The following is an 18817-nucleotide window of genomic DNA, read 5'->3' on the forward strand; positions in this document are numbered from 1 at the left end:
GGATGGATGGATGGATGGATGGTTGGACGGATGGATAGATGTTAGGATGGGTGGTTGGATGGATGGGTGGATGGATGGATGGATGGATGGATGGATGGATGGATGGATGGATGGATAGGTGGATGGATGAGGTCATGATTATTTACTATGCCTGTGCCCTGAGCAGCACTCACCAGGCTAAGCTTTATCAAGTACACAAACTCGTTTAATTCACAATATTTTGAGGTAAATGTTATGAGCTCCTTTTAGAAGTTGAGAAACATCCCTTGAGTAATGATATGGCTTACTGAGAGCCATGTGGGCCTGAATGATAGCTGCCGGTATGAAATCAGGTCCTCCACATCCAGCAGTCACTCTGTTCCACCGTCCTGCTCCTCGATGTCCTGGTGGAGGGTCCTGACAGATGACTACTTGTGTTTCTTCTACCAGGGTAAGAATGGATCACCGGGATCTCCAGGAGACCCTGGCCCCACAGGAAGTCCTGTGAGTACTCCCCCTGCTGTATGGTAGAATCAAGGCAAGCTTTGAAATGGGCATGCCTTTCACATTACAGATGGTATGTTCTCTATGCTAGAAGCATCAAGAGAAAAATAAGGGGTTTGAATGATAGAAATAGGCTGGAGGCAAGAGGATCCAATAAGGACCTCTTTCAAAGTCTAAAATGCATACAATTACGCATTGAATCTCTGTTGTCTACTATCATAGGCATCCAAAGGTACAGACCTACCAAGGACTAAAAAAAAAAAAATGTATAATAAGGTTGCACAGTAAACATTGCATATTTTTAGAGGATGGGAGGACAGGGTGAGGTACCCAGCCATTCCCATCTCAGATGACAGGGTAAGTGTGTAACATGGGAATGGGTATAGGACAGACTTGGCTGAAGAGGGTCTTCCTGGTGGTCAGGAGGTGGGGGATGGGGAGAGCAGGAAGGAACGATGGGTAGGATCCATGGGTGGTGGAGAGAGGGTGGCATGAATAATCAGAATCCAGGTCCCTGGATTTGGGATTAGGTCTGGAAGATGGGGGACATGGTGGGGAAGATGGTTCTCTGATGGGTTCTGAGGTTGGGTGAGTCAGATCCTGTCCACAAATTTCCTCCCAAGCCAGGCTTCTTGTATATTTATTTGCTAAAACTGGCAACTCTGTTCAGAAGACCACTTCCCTCAGGGCGTGGTGAGTTGAGCAATGATTGCACGCAGCATTGGGCAGACCACTTGGCTGGCCAGCTGTTGTCATTGTGGAAATGAGGGTGACGGGCCCATCCTGGTTGGCCAAGAATCTTCCTGGTTTTAGCACAGAAAATCCTGCATCTTGGGAAACCCATCATTCGCAGGCAAACCGGGCATCTGGTCACCCTAGTAGGGACATGTCTCTCTGTTAGACCAGGGATGGCTGCACTAGAGGGGCTTAACTCCTTAGCACATGTAATGATGTTCCTCAGAAGCCATGGCGTGGGGCTTGTCACCACTGGTGAGACCGAGCAGACGGGATGGGACAGGGCCATGAGCCTGGCTTCACGCCCAGCGCAGAGCTGGCCTCAGAAGAGCTGACTCACACATGCCTGGAAAGGCTGGAACTGAAAGGGTCCTAGAGCTATTGCCAAAAAGCCATCCTACCAAACCATGAGCCTCGCTGTGCTATTGAGAATAAGTGCACTACCTTGCTGGAGGGCTCCTTGGAGAGGCCACACACACAGCGGAGTGTTTCTGTGCCATATTTGTCCCATGTTGCTTCTGTTGCTTTGACTGGAAAGAGATGCTTCTAGTCTTGCTGCCCCACCCCCACAGTGCTGTCAGGACTCACAGTAGCCATGCCTCTCCCCGACCCCCTGCCCTCCCATACAGGAAAGGGGTGTCCTTCTCTCTGTTGATGTCTCAGGCCTTCAGAGTACAGCGGGGTTATGAGGTTTCTGAGTCTCCTTGGGCCGGCCTTTGACCTTGCAGAACCAATGCCTGTTCTCCCTCTGCAGGGCCAGAAGGGGAACCAAGGAGACCACGGCAACCCAGGACTCCCTGGCTTTCTGGGTCCCCGGGGGCCCCAGGTAAGCTGAGAACTCCCTGGGGGCCAAGACGCCTAGCTCTGGGGGGAGGTTCAAGGGCAGTATGTTTCCTGCCACCCACTGTGTCCTCGGGTCCACCTGCTCAGGTGGCATCACCGGCTGTGTGGTCACACTCATGTTGTGGTTGGTGGGCAGTGGTGTGCACTCAGCTGCGTGGGATTCTCAGCTCCACACTCCCAAAGTGTGGGACCTCGGGCCAGTCTCGTAGCCTCTGTGCCTGAGCTTTGTCATTATTCAAGTGGGGATATAAGAGCGCACACCTCCGATCCTAGAGCTTCAAGGGCCCTTCCAAACCATTGTAATGATGACCGAGTTTGGCTGCAGGGTCAGAACATGTGGGTGGTTTCCTGAGGCCACGTGGTCAGTCTGCGCTCCAGCTGCTGCTTGAGCCCAGGCCTCTGGACTAGAAAGTGGGATCCAGAGACGCTGCCAGGGGATCTTTGCTCGTTTTCTGGGCTGATGGATGCTGGGGGACTCAAATATGTCCAGCCAAGTTCCCGGTGCATACTGCATGCCATGGTCCACACCATGGGCTGCTGACCACAGGATCACAGTGGTATGTCCCACGCAAGAGTAGGAAGCATACCCACGTTCCTGTACGTCCCCTCTAGTTAATTCTGACCCCCGAGGGTGCCCCTGCCGCCCAGCCAGCCCAGCCACTCCAGGTGGCAACCTTTCTTTTGCCCATTTCTACCATGTAGTTTAAGCCCTAACGTGGCTCTGTCCACTGATTTTTACTTGAGCCCTTCCACTCCATGGCCCAGCCATTAAAGGCCCCAGCCTCCTCCTCCCTCCCCTTAGGAACACCCTGCCGCCAAGCAGCAGTCAGGTACCCACACTTCTAGACTTATAGCACTTGTGCTTCTGGTCACAATAATAGCAGATGGAATTTGGGCAAGGTCCAGCTTCTGCTCCCGTTTCGCGGATGAAGAAACTGAGGCACAGAGAACTTGAGAAATTATAAGGACGTTGTCCAAGGTCGCAGAGCCAGTGGGTGAAGCAGCCAGGATTTGAACGCGGGCAGGCTAGCTCCAGAGCCCAGCGTCACTGGCGTCTTGTTTCTCACTCTGAGCCTGCTTCTCGGGACCACCCCCTACCACAACTAGATGCTCTGTAAAGCCAGTATCCTGGAGTCCCAGCCATCCCTTTGACGAGGAGCCCAGAACCTGTGGCTTCCCCTCCCGCTCTGGGGCATTTTTTTGCCGCCTACTGGCCAGGCTGATGAGAGAAGCCTGCTTGAGTTGTCCTTCGTTGGCTGGACCATCGATGATCGTCTTTGCTGGAACATGACTTGAGTGGAAATGTTTTGGTGACAATGTGGTGATGCCACAGAGCCTCCTGATACTCTGTTCTGTTCCGTAGGGAGAGCCAGGAGAGAAGGGAGTCCCAGGCAAGGAGGCAAGTATCGCATGGTCCGTCCCCTCGGCCCCCCTTTCCTGTGGGGGACGCGGGAGCGGGGACACGGGAGCAGCTTTGGGGGCAGCAACATGCGTAGGCTCGGCTGGGTCCCGCCCTTGCTTCGGTGTACTGCATGTGGATCCTCTCCAGTTTTGCACGGGGACCCTCATGGAGGCAGCCGGTCCGGGCACCTTCTTGACAGCCTGTCCGTGGCCTGTCTCTGGGTCCGGTCTGTCGACAAGCCCTGTCAGTGGCCAGTCCAAAATGCCTCACTCTGTCCAGCTCTCTCCATGCCTACTGAGGACCCCAGTCCGGCTGCCACCACCTGCCACCTGCATGATTGCAGTGACCACCCACTGGCCCCCTGGGTCCAGCCACCCCCCACCCCCGTCCTTTCCTGCCTGTAGCTGCCTGCAGAGCCCACACGAGGTCATGCTGCTTCCCAGGCCAGTCTCGGCTCTGCCCACCCCTGCACGGTGGGAGTCGGGTGCCCTGGCCCTGCCGACTGCCCTCAGCCTCCGGGCCCCAGGTGCTCTGGACCTTCAGTTCCCCAACATGCCAAGAGCTCTCATACACATCGGGGCCCTTTTCCAAAAGCCCTCCCCACCCCACACCCCTTTGCGCTCCTGACCCTGCTCGTCCTGAGGTCTGTGTCAAGGTGTTGCCTCTTTTGACTTTTCTTCACAACCCACGAAACAAAGCGATGCCCCACTATGCAGTGTCCTCGCACCCCGCTGTTTGCCAGAGCCCAAGAGCCCAGCACAGAGGAAGTAGCAGAAATATTTGATGAGAAACGAGACTGAACGAACACAGAGAAAGAAAGCTACCGTCACCACCTTGTCCATTTCCAAGCCTGCACGCCCCCTGCATGAGGAAGACCCCCTTTCACTCTGCATCTTGGGGTTACTTTCTCAGCTCAGGGAGGGAGGTGGGTGACTCCCTGAGAGCCGGATCCAAGGGCTCTGGTCTGAAGAGCATTTGCCCCCCGTCCCAGCCATGCTTCCCACTCACGGGCAGATTGCTCGCTCACTCACCAATGCCTCCTTCCTCCCGCTCCCTGGATTGACTAGAGGGGAAATACCACCAGCTCCTCATTTGTCTGAGAGCAGGCCCTGAGTTGTGCCCCGAGCTGACCCCATGCTCTCCCCCGGGTGAGCTCCTGCCTCCTCCCGCCCCCTGCACACCACGCCCCAGTTCCTGTCTCCCTGCCTCCCGACACACAGTCATGCATTTTCTCCCAGGGCTCCCGAAACACCTTGTTGTACTTCTATTAGAGAAATAAAGGGGTCTGTGGCCTGTCTGTAAGAATCAGCTGGGCCCACCTCTAGCTCTCAGCTGGGCTGTGAGCCCCGTGACAACAGGGCCGTGTTCTGCTCCTCCCTCTGCACAAGTCAGGGGCTGTGGGTGGTCCCTGCGTGAAGGGGTGCAGCAAATGGGGCCAGGGCTGAAATGACAGAGTGTTTGCTCTCCTTACTTCCTTCTCCGGAGACACCTTCTGTCCCGGGAGCCGGAGATGGGATGTGAGCCCTGGGCTGACTGCTCTGCAGTTTGTATTCTTTTTGGTTTTTTTTAAGATTTTATTTATTTATTTGACAGAGAGAGACACAGTGAGAGAGGGAACATAAGCAGGGGGAGTGGGAGAGGGAGAAGCAGGCTTCCCGCAGAGCAGGGAGCCCGATGCGGGGCTCGATCCCAGGACCCCGGGATCATGACCCGAGCTGAAGGCAGACGCTTAACGACTGAGCCCCCCAGGCACCCAATTGCCCACTTTTTTTTTTTTTTAAAGATTTTATTTATTTATTTGACAGAGAGAGACACAGCAAGAGAGGGAACACAAGCAGGGGGAGTGGGAGAGGGAGAAGCAGGCTTCCCGCAGAGCAGGGAGCCCGATGCGGGGCTCGATCCCAGGACCCTGGGATCATGACCTGAGCCGAAGGCAGACGCTTAACGACTGAACCACCCAGGCACCCCTGCAGTTTGTATTCTTGAACTAAGTGCACAGTGGAGTTTGGGTCGATACAGTGGAGCCCAGGGGTGGGTAAGCACAGGACCTGCCTTCCAGGTGCTTGTTGTCCAAGGGCAACACCGCTGTCACCTTGTCTGGGGACAACGGGAGTTATAGGGCAGCTGGTGGCCCGGGAACCCGTGCATGAGGGCAGACACTGGCCAGTGTTCCTTTGCAAGGGAGGTGGCAGAGGGGCTGGGGGCAAAGTGGGGTAGAGAGAGGTTCCAGCTGGGGAGGGTCACAGAAGCAAGGAGGGAGTATCCTAGCAGTGGGGACTACAAGGCTGTGTGACCGCCCTCCAGGAGGGGTGTGGGGTCCCTAGTACCTAGGTGCTGGGTGGTCAGGGGAGGCTTCCTGGCAGGGAGGCCTGAAGGCCTGGTGGGATTGATCACAGACAGAGGGATCGTGATTAGTCAGCTTGGCTGCCACACAATTAGCCTGGACTGGGTGGCCGAGAAACAGACATTTCTTACGGTTCTGGGGGCTGGCAAGTCCAAGATCGAGGTGTCAGCAGATGGTATGCCATCCTTCCCTAATTACACTAGCCGGCCCCCTGGTCTCAATGCCTGTCTCTCTATGTCCATCATGGGGCCACCCTCACAACCTTATCTACACCTGAGTCCTTCCTGAAGACCCCACCTGCTAATAGTCACCCTGGGGATTCTGGCTTCAACATATACACTTGGGGGGCACAGACATCCGTGCAGGGCAGAGGGGAGTGCGCTGCAGGCAGCAGGAAGGTGAGCCTCAGAGGCCAGGAGGAGGGAGAACCGTGTGCTCCCTGCGGTGGGCAGTCACGGACGTGGAGGTCCTTCGGGTCGGTGGGAGGCAAGGTAGCCCAGGCCACAGGGGCAGCGAGCGCCTTTCAAAGTCCACGTCCTGCAGGGTCTCCTGAGTGTGTTCGGCGAGAGGGATCTATCCTGGAAAAGGCAGAGGAGGAATCCTAAAAGGGCTGGTGCCATCAGTCCAGGGTGCACAGAGGAGGAAGGATGGGGTGCCTGCAACGTCTAGACAGACAGACAGGGGCTCCTGGGGTGTCTGATTTCCCAGATACCACTTGTGCTCGGCCCACAGGGTCGCAGATGGGTGGCCCTGTTCAGTGATCATCCTCCTTTGGACTCTTTGCAGGGAGCCCCCGGGAAGCCCGGAGAGCCAGGAGCCAAAGGAGACAGGGTAAGTGGGGGAGGTAGTTACCGATGTGACCTTTGCTAGGAGGCATGGGGACCCTGTCCCTGGCGGTCAGTGAACAACAGCCAAGCCCGGGGAGCTTGTGGGTCTGCCGCTCCCTGGAAAATCATTAGCCCACGAAGGGATTGTTGTAGTGAATGTTGTTACTTTCCCTTTTTTTTTTTCTTTTTGGATGTTATTTTAAGGAGTAAAATCATTGCAATTACAAATTCAAAGGCGAGCGTTCTGAGACTTTGACAGATTTCCCTCTCCCTGTACGAGCGCCTGGGCATGACGTGCTCAGCTCCCAAAATGCCAATTTGCCAGGAGCCAGATTTGTCGCTGAAGGTGACAAGGGAACAGATTTTTTCCATAATGAATCGTCTATGCGCCACACTCAGGAAGCCTTTCTTTACATTTCATTCCTCCAAAAAACAACAGGGGGAGGTTTTTTTTTGGTTTAGTGGCTTTTTTTCCCCCCCCAGAAATGCCAGTGGGGGGAGGGGGTGTTCTCACCCTTGTGACAACGGCCACTCCCTTTAGAGGAATTAAGCCTCTCGTTTGCCCACAACCCTCCCTTTGGTCAGCCGTCCCCCTTCACACTGTTGCACCATGTGAATGTCACCACCACCCCACTCCCCACCCCCGGCTTGTTTGCCATGGTCCTGCCGAGAATTTATCTCCGCTTTCTTTGCAAGTTGGGTGGGTGAGGAGCTGCACCTCCTGCAGATCCAAGGACACAGAGCCGTGGAAGCAGAGAGTGTCAGAGATTGTCAACCCCTCCAGATCTCTTTCCCTCCTTACTTCTGAGTGACTCGATTCCTCTGCGTTCTGGTCGCTGGTTCCTGAGGATGGAGCCGGGGCGGGGGGTGTGGCTGAGAAGGCATTTTGAGGGGCCCCCACCCCAGTGCCACACAGGTGCTCCTGGGAGCTCTGGCTGGCAGCCAGGGAGTTCAGACCACAAATAAGAATCTCCTCTCTAATACCTAATCAATAAGTGGAGAATTGCCTTCTCCCTGTTAAGTGGTTTTGTGGAACATTGCCAGGGAGCCGTGAGGCTCCTCATTCCTTTGCACTCCTGGGGACATTTGAAGTTTGGGACGAGTCCTCCCCCCGCAAAGTGATATTGAGACATTTAATGAATAGGAAGTGCTGTACCACAGCTGTGATAGGGTCTCGGCGTTCAGGAGCTCGGAGCGCCAGGACCATCACCGACCCCTGATCACTGACAGATGACAAAGGTCCCATGAAATGCATCACATCTGAGAAATTTAAGTCAAGACTGTCCCTCCGATCTGGATAACTTCATTTTAAATCCACTGTCCTTTATTATTGTTGAAAAGGCAATACAGACATACAGTTAACCATTGCAAAAAGTGGATGCAATGAAAAGTAGGTGCTCCTCCACCTTGGTGCCCGTTATGGCTCCCGTCCCCTTCCCAGGGTCCGTCGCGGGACATTTTCCTTTTGTCCTCTAGAGTCTGTGCATGTGAACCATGTGTGTTATAAATCTGTATCTGCCTTTTGTTAAAGCCCTGGGACATATCAAATTTTGTCCGTTATTTTCTTCTCTTCAAGCATATAGGTTGGACATAGTTTCATGCCTGCAGTCTTCCCTGTCCTTGGCTCTGGGTCACGTCCATGGCCATGCTCCATTTCCAGCTACCATCTTGCTTCCCCTCTCATTCCCCCCCGACTGCCATCTGCCCGCAGGGGAGTCCTGTTACACCCTGAGCTCGCCAACGTGGCCATCTATTTTCAGACCCACCAAAAACCAGGACTTGCTGGTCACACCCACAGTAGTGCGTCGGGCAGAGGACCGGATGGTCTGGTGGTCGCCGTGGTTCCCAAATCATTGATCCGGGTCTTCAGGGGCTGGGTCAGAGATGGGGAGAAGAGTCTGGTCAGTGTCATCCCATGTGGGCCCACGAAAGCCAAGAGTAGGGTGCGGGAGGCCACCTACAAGAGGCGGCGCCTCTGTCGAAAGAGTAACTCTGTCCGTCCAGCTGACAGAGCAAACTGGAGGAGTGGCCGCTTGGCAGTCAGGCTCAGCGGCCGGCCTTCCCGAGGCACGCTCATGAAGCCACATGGACTGGGATTGGAAGTCAGAGTTCTCATCTTGTCCTCTGCACATTACCTGTGTGATGGTGACAGGTGGCTTTGTGTCTGGAGGCCCTTGTCCTCCTGTGTCTTGGCTCTGAGACACAGGTCTGCCAGGACTGAGGTCTCCTGTCCAGGGCTCCAGGAGAGAGGACCCGGGGACCAGGGAGCTGCACACAGCTGCAGGGCCTGTCTACACTGGGTGCACTTGCTAGCCCTCTGCTCACTGACATGTTTCTTCCCCTCCTCCAGGGAGATCCCGGGAACAAAGGTGACAAAGGACCTCCTGGTGGAAAGGGCCAGCCTGGGGACCCTGGAATCCCTGGTCACAAAGGCTACACGGGCCTGATGGGCCCCCAAGGACCTCCCGGGGAGAATGGACTGGCTGGGCCCCCGGGGCCTCCGGGCCAGCCAGGATTTCCAGGACTGAGGGTAAGGATTCTAGTGTTGCCTCAACTTGGGGGGGACATGAAAGGACAAGCTTATTTAGTGTTTTTTTCTCGAAATAGTTTATTCTAGTGACAGAACTCTTATTTTACACAAACCTGTAACACGAGCACACACTGGAGAAAAAAGCAGAGCCGCCCAGGTAGAAGTGGTTGGGGGTGGGGTGGGTTCTAGGTCCACGTGACCTCGCCTTCCCCTCTTAGCAGCCCTGTGGTCCCCTGGGGACCCTCCCGTCCTCAGAGCGCAGGGCTAGGTGATCTCCAGTGTCCCTGGCAACTCTGACGCTCTGTCGCTTCCCAGAGCCTGGCTCTCAGCCAAGTCCAGGAAGGGGGGCCGTGGGAGGCGGGGCGCTTCCACAACCCCCCGGGGTCCTCGCTGAGTTCCCCTAGTCCTGCTGCTGTGGGTAGCGATGAAGTTCTGGGACGAGCATGAAAGAGGGACCAGAAAAGAATCAACAGAATAAGGACCTGGAATTCTTGTCCTGCTCATGCTGGGCACGGTCCCGGGTGCGGGGGCTGCAGACAGGAGCGCAGGGAGGAGAGCTTCGCCCTTGAGGGTGGGGGCACAGCCCTGAAGGAGTCGGGCGAGAGGGAGGGGTCTGGCCAATGCGGCTGAGGGCTGTTCTCACAGATTCCTCTAGCAATCACATGTCACTGTGTGAGCCCGGAGGCAGCACATACTCACCGGCGTCTATGAATCAGGCACCAGGAGGGTCAGGCACCTGGGCAGGGCCAAGGTGAACAGAGCAAGGAAAACCAGACCCTGGGAGCCGGCGTGGCCAAGCGGCTGGTCAGGGAAATCAAAGACAATTCCGTGGAGGAGGCAGCCTGGGAGCGGCGCCGGAAGTGGACGGGGCTTTGGCAGGGAGAGGTGCAGGGCCGGAGCTCTCAGGTTGGCTCTGGGGAAGTGGCTTCTGCAGGAAGAAGCTGCAGCTAAGGAGCGGGAAGGGCGTGGAAAGAGTGGCACCAGAGGCCTCAGGTCACCGTATCAAATAGGAGGATGCTGCCTGCGTGGCCAAGGCAAAGGGAGGTGCTTCTGGGCGTGAGAAGGATTGGACCAGGACGATGTGCTATGTGTTGCCTTGCCCCTCCTGGTTCCCGGAGCCATCAGGGGTCTTGGGTGGCAGGACTTACCGGGGAGATAAGTAATTTCCCCTTCCCCTTCCCTCCTTGCAGGGGGAGTCCCCCTCCATGGACACCCTGCGACGGCTCATCCAAGAAGAGCTAGAGAAACAGCTGGGAAGTGAGTAGCTGGACTTGACCACAGCCGGGCACACAAGGGCCTCTTGAGGAGCCTGGGAAGCCGTCCCTTCTGCACCCTTCAGTATTTCCCCAACCCGGTTTGGAGAAGGCTCGTGGAGAGCAGCTCCCGTGTAGCAATCGTGCAGAACCATGAGGAACACCGTGCAGGCTCTAGACACACAGAGCCCTGTCCAGAGCTTGTCTTTACCTCCGCTCGAATACCCCTGGTTAGGGGAGCTCCCATCCACAGAACCAGCTCTGCCTCCATCCCTCATTTATTCTGTGCATTCAGTCCCGAGGGCAGCGGGGATACATAGTGCTTTCATGGAACTAGGTCCCTTTCAGTCCAAGTGTATTGGACTTATTGTTAAATCCCACAGTCTTGCATGAGCCTGGCACACAGCAGGTGCTCAGGGAGGGAGCCAGGTCGGGAGGTAACAGTAACACCAGCGTGTGGGGCTTGCTGTAGGTCAGGTGGTTTCCTACGCGCTCACAAGGCAACTCATGGAAGAGCAGGAGGCATGTTGAGTGTTAGGAGCAGAGATGCCGAGTAACTTACTGGACATGGGAGATCTGGTAAGCGTCTAGCAGGATTTGTGTGCAGGCAGCTGTCCCCACCTCCCTCTGGGCTGGAAGCTGTTAGGGGAGGAAAGTCATGGGCAGCCTATGATAGGGAAGGTCAGACATCCATAACTCTTCCAGGACCCAGATGGACAAAATGGGAGGGCGCGTTTATTCACATGCTCACGTCTCAGAGTTATTTGCACCAACCGTATGGCGGACTGTGGGTTGGATCTGGGGACAGAGCATTGGACAAGGTGCCCCCCATCCCAGCCCTCTTCGAGTGGCCAGGCCAGCATGGTCCCTCTCCACACCAGGAGAGCCCAAGACCATTACCTGGGAAACATGGCAGGGGCGTGGGTTGAAAAAAGGAAGGAAACCAGAGGCTGGAATGGCACTTGCCACTGGGCAGGTTGTGTTCCGAGGTCTCCCCCGTGGGCATCTCTGAGCTCTGCTTTCTGAGTCTTAGATTTACTAGCGACAGAAATGGCTTCTGCCCTTGGGGAGTTTCCAGCCCAAGAGCAGAAACAAGACCTGTTTTGAACAAAGTTCAGATGGAGCATCTGTTGGGCAGGGTCCTTTCTTTCAAACAGCCTTCTGAAGAGCAAGCATCAATTCTACTTTAAGGATGAGGAAATCAGAGCTCAGAGAAGTTCAGCCATTCGCTCAGGCCTCAGACACAGATTGTACCCCAGCCGCCGCCTCGTGCAGGAAGATGGGAGGATGGTGCTCGTGGGAAGCCAATCCCCAGGGTGCTCAGAAGACCCTGACTCTGCCTTGGTTTTAGCACCAAAACACCAGGGCCTTGGGAGACCCTCCAGCCTCTCTGGGCTCAGTCACCCACCTGCAGGTAGAAGAGCTGGGTCTGACTACGTATGACAGTCTCTCGGTGGCCATCAGATGGGCACGGTATCCCCAGTGTGGTGGAAAGCCATGGACCTCTGGGTTTTTGACCAGTTCTATAGTCTTTGCGTTTTAGACATGTAAGGTTCCTCAATGACATCATACCCAGCCCTTCGGTGTATAGATGAGAAATGTGACTCTGCATTGCTCTGTAAGCCCCTAAGTCTCACCCCCAGTCTCAGCTTCCCCCGCTGGCAATTACTGCAACCCCTTCGGCTGTGGGTACTGTCCCAGCCGCCAGTCCTGCCGTGATGGCACCACCGGCATCTGCTGAGCACAGTCCTAATGCCTCATCTCACGTGCCTGTCCTCACGCCCACCGGGTGGGGTGGCCGTGATTGCATTGTCTCCATTCTCCAGACAAGGACGTGAAGGCTCAAAGAGGTCGAGGAGCTGGCCCGAGGCCCACAGCCGGCGGAGGCTGCCCTGGGACGGGCGCCCTGGCTGTGCTGTGTGAGGTTGATCTCGCTGGTGTTCTCTGCTACTTACAGTCTCCCGAGTTCTGAGCTGCACAGTGAGTCCTGGCCCGTCTCCTGTCCATCGCCCTCCTTCGTGAACATCTCTGTTTTCCCTCCTCTGCAGCCAGACTCGCCTACCTCCTGGCCCAGAGGCCCCCAGTGCATGTGAAGGCATCTCAAGGCCGACCCGGGCCCCCGGGGCCCCCTGGAAAAGATGGGCTTCCGGGCCGGGCGGGCCCCATCGGGGAGCCAGGACAGCCCGGGCAGGGGGGTCTGGAAGGACCCTCTGGACCAGTGGGTCCCAAAGGTGAGTGAGGACCCAGAGGAGCCATGCTTGGCATGGAGGAGGGCTGGGAAGGGACCACGCTCCAGCTGAATGTGCATACTTGATCTCGCTCTCCTCTCCTCCAGCTTGGTAACACTCAGCGTTTGGGCATCATGTAATGTTTTCATATGTACAGAAGGATTTCATACTTGACATTTTTGTAAAATGTGCTTCCGCCAGGAAGAGCAAATCAACTCCCTCCCACTTCCTGGTTTTCCACTAGAGCAGGGGCGACACAAATTGCCCTCTTTCCCCTTCCAAGATTAGAACTCACTGAGGAGTGAGACGTGCAGTCTCCAGGCCCATGAGGCGTTGGATGCCCGCTTTAGAATTGAACAAAGAGGCAGCTAAAAGGGCTGCTACCTCTCCAGCTCTCAGGTAGACTTCTCACCTGGACGTGGGCGATCTGGGCCACAGCCAGTCTCTCCTCCAAGGGGCAGCGTCTGACCCCCGTAGTGACCGAGGCAAGCGCACCCTCTCTGCAGGCAGGCAGGTGGGAAAGCAGGAGGGAGGACGGAAGCCAGACTCATCAACCTGATTATTAGCTGCTCTGTGGGGAGGAGTGAGTGCAAGGTGGGGGGGTGAGTGTGGGGTAGGAGAGGGGTGAGCCTGGGGTACAGAAAGCACCAGATTTTGGTCACCACTGGGGAGTATTGACATGGATGCCCCTAACATCCTCCTCTTTCCACCTACTGCTTCCTTACTAATTCTTCACTCATTCATTCATTCATTCCCTGTAATGTTTCTCCTGCTGAAATTTTTTTTGTTAAATTTGTGCTCAAGTCCCATCTCTTTTGGTTCATAAAACAAAATACATGAGCTAGATGTCAACAAGAAAGCATAAAGTGTAGGAAACATCAGACTCGGACAGAACTGACCCAGTGTGGCAGTTACAACAATAAGTAAGAATGGTCTAAAGTCTCCACGAACTAGCAAAATTTCCATTTAGATCACAAAAGAAAATATGTTGCATAAAGGAGACTTCTGCAACATGGCAAAAAAAAAAAAAAAAGAATGATGAAAGAAATTGAGACAGTTTAATCTAATCTGTATGGTATTAACTCAAATATGATCTTGAATTTCCTCCCAGAGGGAAGGGACCCTCTCTGGAATTTCTGTGTGATTTTAACTCACCCACAGTCTGCTTAAAATAAGAATGTTCTTGGTGCCCTGTTTCATCTCTTACTGGATTTAAAGTGTTTTGAGGGTAGACCTGTTGTAGTAAATGCCTGTAGGATCTAGAGTGTTGAGTCTGTTTATTGTCATCACCCAGTTCCTACAGGTTCATTTGAAAGGCTGTGAGAACGGGGGAAGTGTAGGCAAGCATGAGTGGATGAAGATGGACGTGTTTATTACAGGGGAGAGAGCGTGTGGCTGTGTGGATGCGTGTGTGTGCACGGGAGAGAGCGTGCGACTGTGCGTATCCGTGTGCCCGTGTTTAAGTGAGCCTGTGTGTGTATATGAGTGTGCATATATGTTTGCTAAGATACGTGTAAATGTGCATGGGGCGCCTGGGTGGCTCAGTCATTAAGCGTCTACCTTCGGCTCAGGTTATGATCCCGGGGTCCTGGGATCGAGCCCCGCATCGGGCTCCCTGCTCAGCGGGGAACCTGCTTCTCCCTCTCCCACTCCCCCTTCTTGTGTTCCTCTCTCACTGTGTCTCTGTCTGTCACATAAATAAATAAAATCTTAAAAAAATAAATGTGCATATGTGTGCCTGTAATCAACCAGTTATGTGCTTGAACCAACGTTGCTGTGTAGTTGAGCGTGCATTTAAGAGGGGTGTCCATTTACTTTGGTGCTCACAGGCGTGTATCTGGATTGAGTGCATACTTGAGCGTGAGTGTATGTCAATGAGTGTGAACAGAACTGCGGAGTCCCACTGTGGAGAACGTGTGAGTGAGGCCAGTTCGGACGGAAGGCTGTCGTGGCCCCGTGCTGACCCTGCACCTGCTCCCGGGGCCACTCACTGCCTCTGCCCTCACCGTGGGTCTCTCCCACCAAAGGTGCATGTCTTTCTCACAGGTGAGCGAGGAGCCAAAGGAGACCCAGGTGCACCTGGCGTTGGCCTCCGAGGCGAGATGGGCCTGCCCGGCATCCCAGGTAGGGAGAGTGTCCGGAGTCTCGGGGCGGCTGGCCCTCCGCCATGGAGTGACACACTGCAGCGCCGCAGGGGTGTCTGGGAAGAAAGGCTGGGTTTATCTGAGAGGAGAGAGGATCACTCATGTGTTTTTATCGAATCTTTCTAAAGCGCCAGCTTCTTGACTTACCAAAAAACCTGTAGTGTATGTATCCCATGAGTTGTTGCGGTTTATCCTGTGAAATAGTCCTGAGGAAAACAGACTTGGGGTTAAATAAGACTGGGCAGCGTGGGGAACCGTGCACCCCTTGGCTCCTTCCCGACACTCATGAATTCTCCTACACCCTGCCTCGCAGGAACAAATGATGTTTATTTTGTTTACGGCGGCATTTTCTCAACTCGCTTGAAAGTCCAATCTGTGCACGTGTTGATACCCCATTAGTATTTCTCCGAATGTACGTTGGGATGTGCTGGCCAGGTGGCAGGGTGGGAGTGAGGGCTCCCTGGGATGTGGGGCTCGCCGTTTGACAACCTGGACAAGCTGGCTGTGTGGAAAGATCTCTGGGGCACAGCAGTGGGGTGGCCCAAGATGAGGGGTGCGAGTAGAAGGTGGAAGAAATTAGACTGAGTTATTACTACCAAATTCCACCGCACTGAAGTTCCTCTTGTTATTCAGTTCTAGTTTATATGATCACCTGAGATTATTTCTGAATATGAGACCTATAGGTCATTCTAATTTAGTATTTATATCTTGATTTCCCAAATTTCCTGCACTAGAGAAGACAACTAAAAATACATGTTCAGTGTTTATTTTTGACAACTTGCCTACTTTCCAATAGTTTCTAATATTAAGAATATTTTTCATTTTTATTTTTCTTAAGATTTTATTTTTAGGTAATCTCTACATCTAATGTGGGGCTTGAACCCACAACCCCAAGATCAAGACTCATGTGCTCCCCTGACTGAGCCAGCCAGGTGCCCCAAGGATATTTTTAAAATAAAGCAATTCCAAATAAAGATTAAAAGGCAGAACAGAACCGTTTAGAAAGAGGAAATATTTGTATGAGTGCAAGTTTGAGATAATGACTGTTCTTCAGTGATTCTCTGCAGGAGTCAGTGACACTGCTGGCCTCCGGCTTGGTCGAGACAGGACCATAGAGATTAAATAACGACTACCAAAGTGTTCATGAATTTTAGAGTTCATGAAATGTCTAAAGATCTTTTTAAGGGGAAAATGTCCTTTTTGTTTCTTTTATAAGGAGACTCAGATTTCCTAACATGGTGACTTAAGAGGTAATAGGGTTAGGCATATACTTAGCAATGAGCTTCCCAGTGGCCAAAGCAAAAAGGGATATAGATTGATTACATATGAAATTATGATGTTTAATAAATGGAGGAATAAACATTTGTCTATAGGTAATATTTCTGAGTCTAAATTTTGGGTTATTTGTCAGTGACTTACATCCTATTTATATTGTCCTTGACCATGATTTACAGAATAGGTGAATGTGGTCCAAGTATGTAGTTCACATTTAACATACAGATACCAGCCCGGAAACTACAGAAGATTTAGGACAAGTTGGATATTGGGTAATAGAACGTCATCAGGTATCTCTAAGGATACGTGGATTGGGGCTGACGGTTGATGAGGACTTGGTGTCCGCCTCTCAATTCAACTGTATCTCCTAGAACCATGTGAGAACATAGAAGACCGTGTTTCTTGTCCACCCCATACCCCTGCCCTCCATCTGCCCTTATTGGTTTCTCTCCAGGGGCACCCTGATTGCTGCCCCACTCCAAACAGTGAAGGCATCCCCGTGCCCCTGTGGACCATCGTGATCGCCCCAGGCAGAGTTCCCAGCCCTGAGGACGTTTCTGGTCCTCAGCTGGTACTGAGTGGAAGCAATGAGAGTAGGGCTCGTTTGCCCCAGAAGGATCCTGAACACTTTCTGGTTTGTTTGTTTTTTTTCTTCTCCTTGGGCCAGGTCAACCCGGGGAACCTGGCTATGCAAAAGACGGGCTCCCCGGGGCTCCCGGCCCTCAAGGGGAGACAGGACCATCAGGACACCCCGGACCCCCAGGCCCGCCCGGGCCCCCTGGCCAGTGTGACCCCTCCCAATGTGCCTACTTCGCCAGCCTCGCTGTCCAGCCCGCTAACGTGAAGGGCCCCTAGAAGATTCTGGAATACCAAGAGGCGGCAGTGGATTTCTGAAACTTGAACTCAGAGCCTGATAAGAAGCCAGAGGTCTTGAAACATTACAGCCACGTGGTTTTTTTTTTTCTTTTATCATTTGTTTTTGTCTTATTTTCTTGAGAGACCTCACCATTATTAAAACCAACAGATGCTGCCGGTCGGTCAGATTATTATTAATATTATTATTATTGTTTATTATTATTATTATTATTATTATTATTTCATATGATAATGCTCCACGAGTTTTCCCCTCTCCTCTGAGGCTGGGAGAACATGACCGTGGGGCAGTGGGTTGTTTCTGGGTTTTTCTCATGGCACCCATGTGACGTGGAGCTGCCCATTTTAAGGAAACTCTTGGTGCTATGAAATCCTGACCAGAAGACACTTGCCAGATTTACCTCTTTCCTCAAAAGGAAACTGAAAACATGAGGCAATGGGTTTCTATTCTCGGTCATGCCCGGGTTGCCACTTCCCAGGAGAGACACGTGAAGCAGGAAGCGAAGGAATGTGCAGGCATGAAGAATGTCCTCGCTGCCTGATGGAAAGTGCACACGGGGAACCCAGAATCAGTCCTCGGGGAGCAGACTCAGCCACCTCACTGCTTCAGGCTCTCGGATGCAAAATCATGGCACTCGAGCCAGTGAGGCTTCATGGCATCCTGTGTCCAGCCAAAGACAGAAGCTGGTATGGAGGAAGCATGTTAATCCGGCTTCTGAGCCATGGATGGGACTCCTTCAAGCTCCTCACAGTTGGCCTCCCTTTAATTGTGAAATAAAGAGGTCCGGTGACCACTGCCGTGTCTTCCTGATGCTGGGCAGTTGGCCAGGGTACTGGCCGGAGCTGGGACATCTGTGCCTCCAGGGCTCTGCCTTGGAAATAAAGTGCGTTGAGTGTATGTGTGTACCTGATACGCTCGCACAAACAGGTGCTCAATAAATCCGAGTTTCCTCCTCAGTTCGCATGGATGATTCTTTTTATCTCTTTTTATTTTTTTATTTTATTTATTTATTTATTTTTTTAAGATTTTATTTATTTATTTGAGAGAGAGAATGAGAGAGAGAGAGCATGAGAGGGGGGAGGGTCAGAGGGAGAAGCAGACTCCCTGCCGAGCAGGGAGCCCGATGCGGGACTCGATCCCGGGACTCCAGGATCATGACCTGAGCCGAAGGCAGTTGCTTAACCAACTGAGCCACCCAGGCGCCCTCTTTTTATTTTTTTAAAGACTTTATTTATTTATTTGAGAGAGAGAGAGAGCACGAGCAGGGAGGGGCAGAGGGAGAGGGAGAAGCAGGCTTCCCGCTGAGCAGGGAGCCCGATGCGGGGCTCGATCCCAGGATCCTGGGATCATGACCTGAGCCGAAGGCAGACGCTTCACCGACTGAGCCACCCAGGCACCCCTGACAATTCCTTTCTTTTTTTTTTTTTTTTTTTAAAGATTTTATTTATTTATTTGACAGACAGATAGACAGAAGAGCACAAGCAGAGGGAGTGGCAGAGGGAGAGGGAGAAGCAGGCTCTGCACTGAGCAGGGAACCCGATGCGGGACTCGATCCCAGGACCCTGAGATCATGACCTGAGCCGAAGGCAGACGCTTAACCATCTGAGCCACCCAGGCGCCCCTGACAATTCCTTTCTTATCTCCAGCATCCATCTGCATGTGAACCCCTTAAGGTCTGGATGAGTCATTTTCCTCTGGGGAGCCTAGAGCCACAGGTTCAGGCCCCATGCTGATGCACATGAGGGTGGGTGAACATTATCATCCCCTCCACTGGGGCAGCTCTGTCTTCTACATTTTCAAGGCAGCCATTTCGATGTACACATCCACATAGGGTCACAGTGGGGAGGGAGTGCAGTAAGGGGGAAGGTTGGCTTCAGTG

The 18817-nt window shown here is 53.4% G+C and overlaps 1 protein-coding gene across 1 annotated transcript in view; it reads left to right on the forward strand.

Moving 5' to 3' along the window:
- Positions 1–17077, forward strand: part of COL22A1 (collagen type XXII alpha 1 chain) — a 227617-nt gene extending 210540 nt beyond the window's left edge. The window contains exons 55-63 of the mRNA XM_045895568.1: positions 430–483; positions 1973–2044; positions 3425–3460; positions 6594–6638; positions 8985–9164; positions 10355–10421; positions 12466–12648; positions 14692–14769; positions 16732–17077. Coding sequence (XP_045751524.1) covers positions 430–483; positions 1973–2044; positions 3425–3460; positions 6594–6638; positions 8985–9164; positions 10355–10421; positions 12466–12648; positions 14692–14769; positions 16732–16919 — 903 coding nt within the window. The 3' untranslated portion in view covers positions 16920–17077. The remainder of the gene's footprint in view (positions 1–429; positions 484–1972; positions 2045–3424; positions 3461–6593; positions 6639–8984; positions 9165–10354; positions 10422–12465; positions 12649–14691; positions 14770–16731) is intronic.
- Positions 17078–18817: the final 1740 nt, after the last annotated feature.

The sequence above is a fragment of the Mirounga angustirostris genome, unplaced genomic scaffold (assembly GCF_029215605.1).
Source record: "Mirounga angustirostris isolate CCGP_5_RB_7025 unplaced genomic scaffold, mMirAng1.0.hap1 SCAF_4, whole genome shotgun sequence".
Lineage (NCBI taxonomy): Eukaryota > Metazoa > Chordata > Mammalia > Carnivora > Phocidae > Mirounga > Mirounga angustirostris.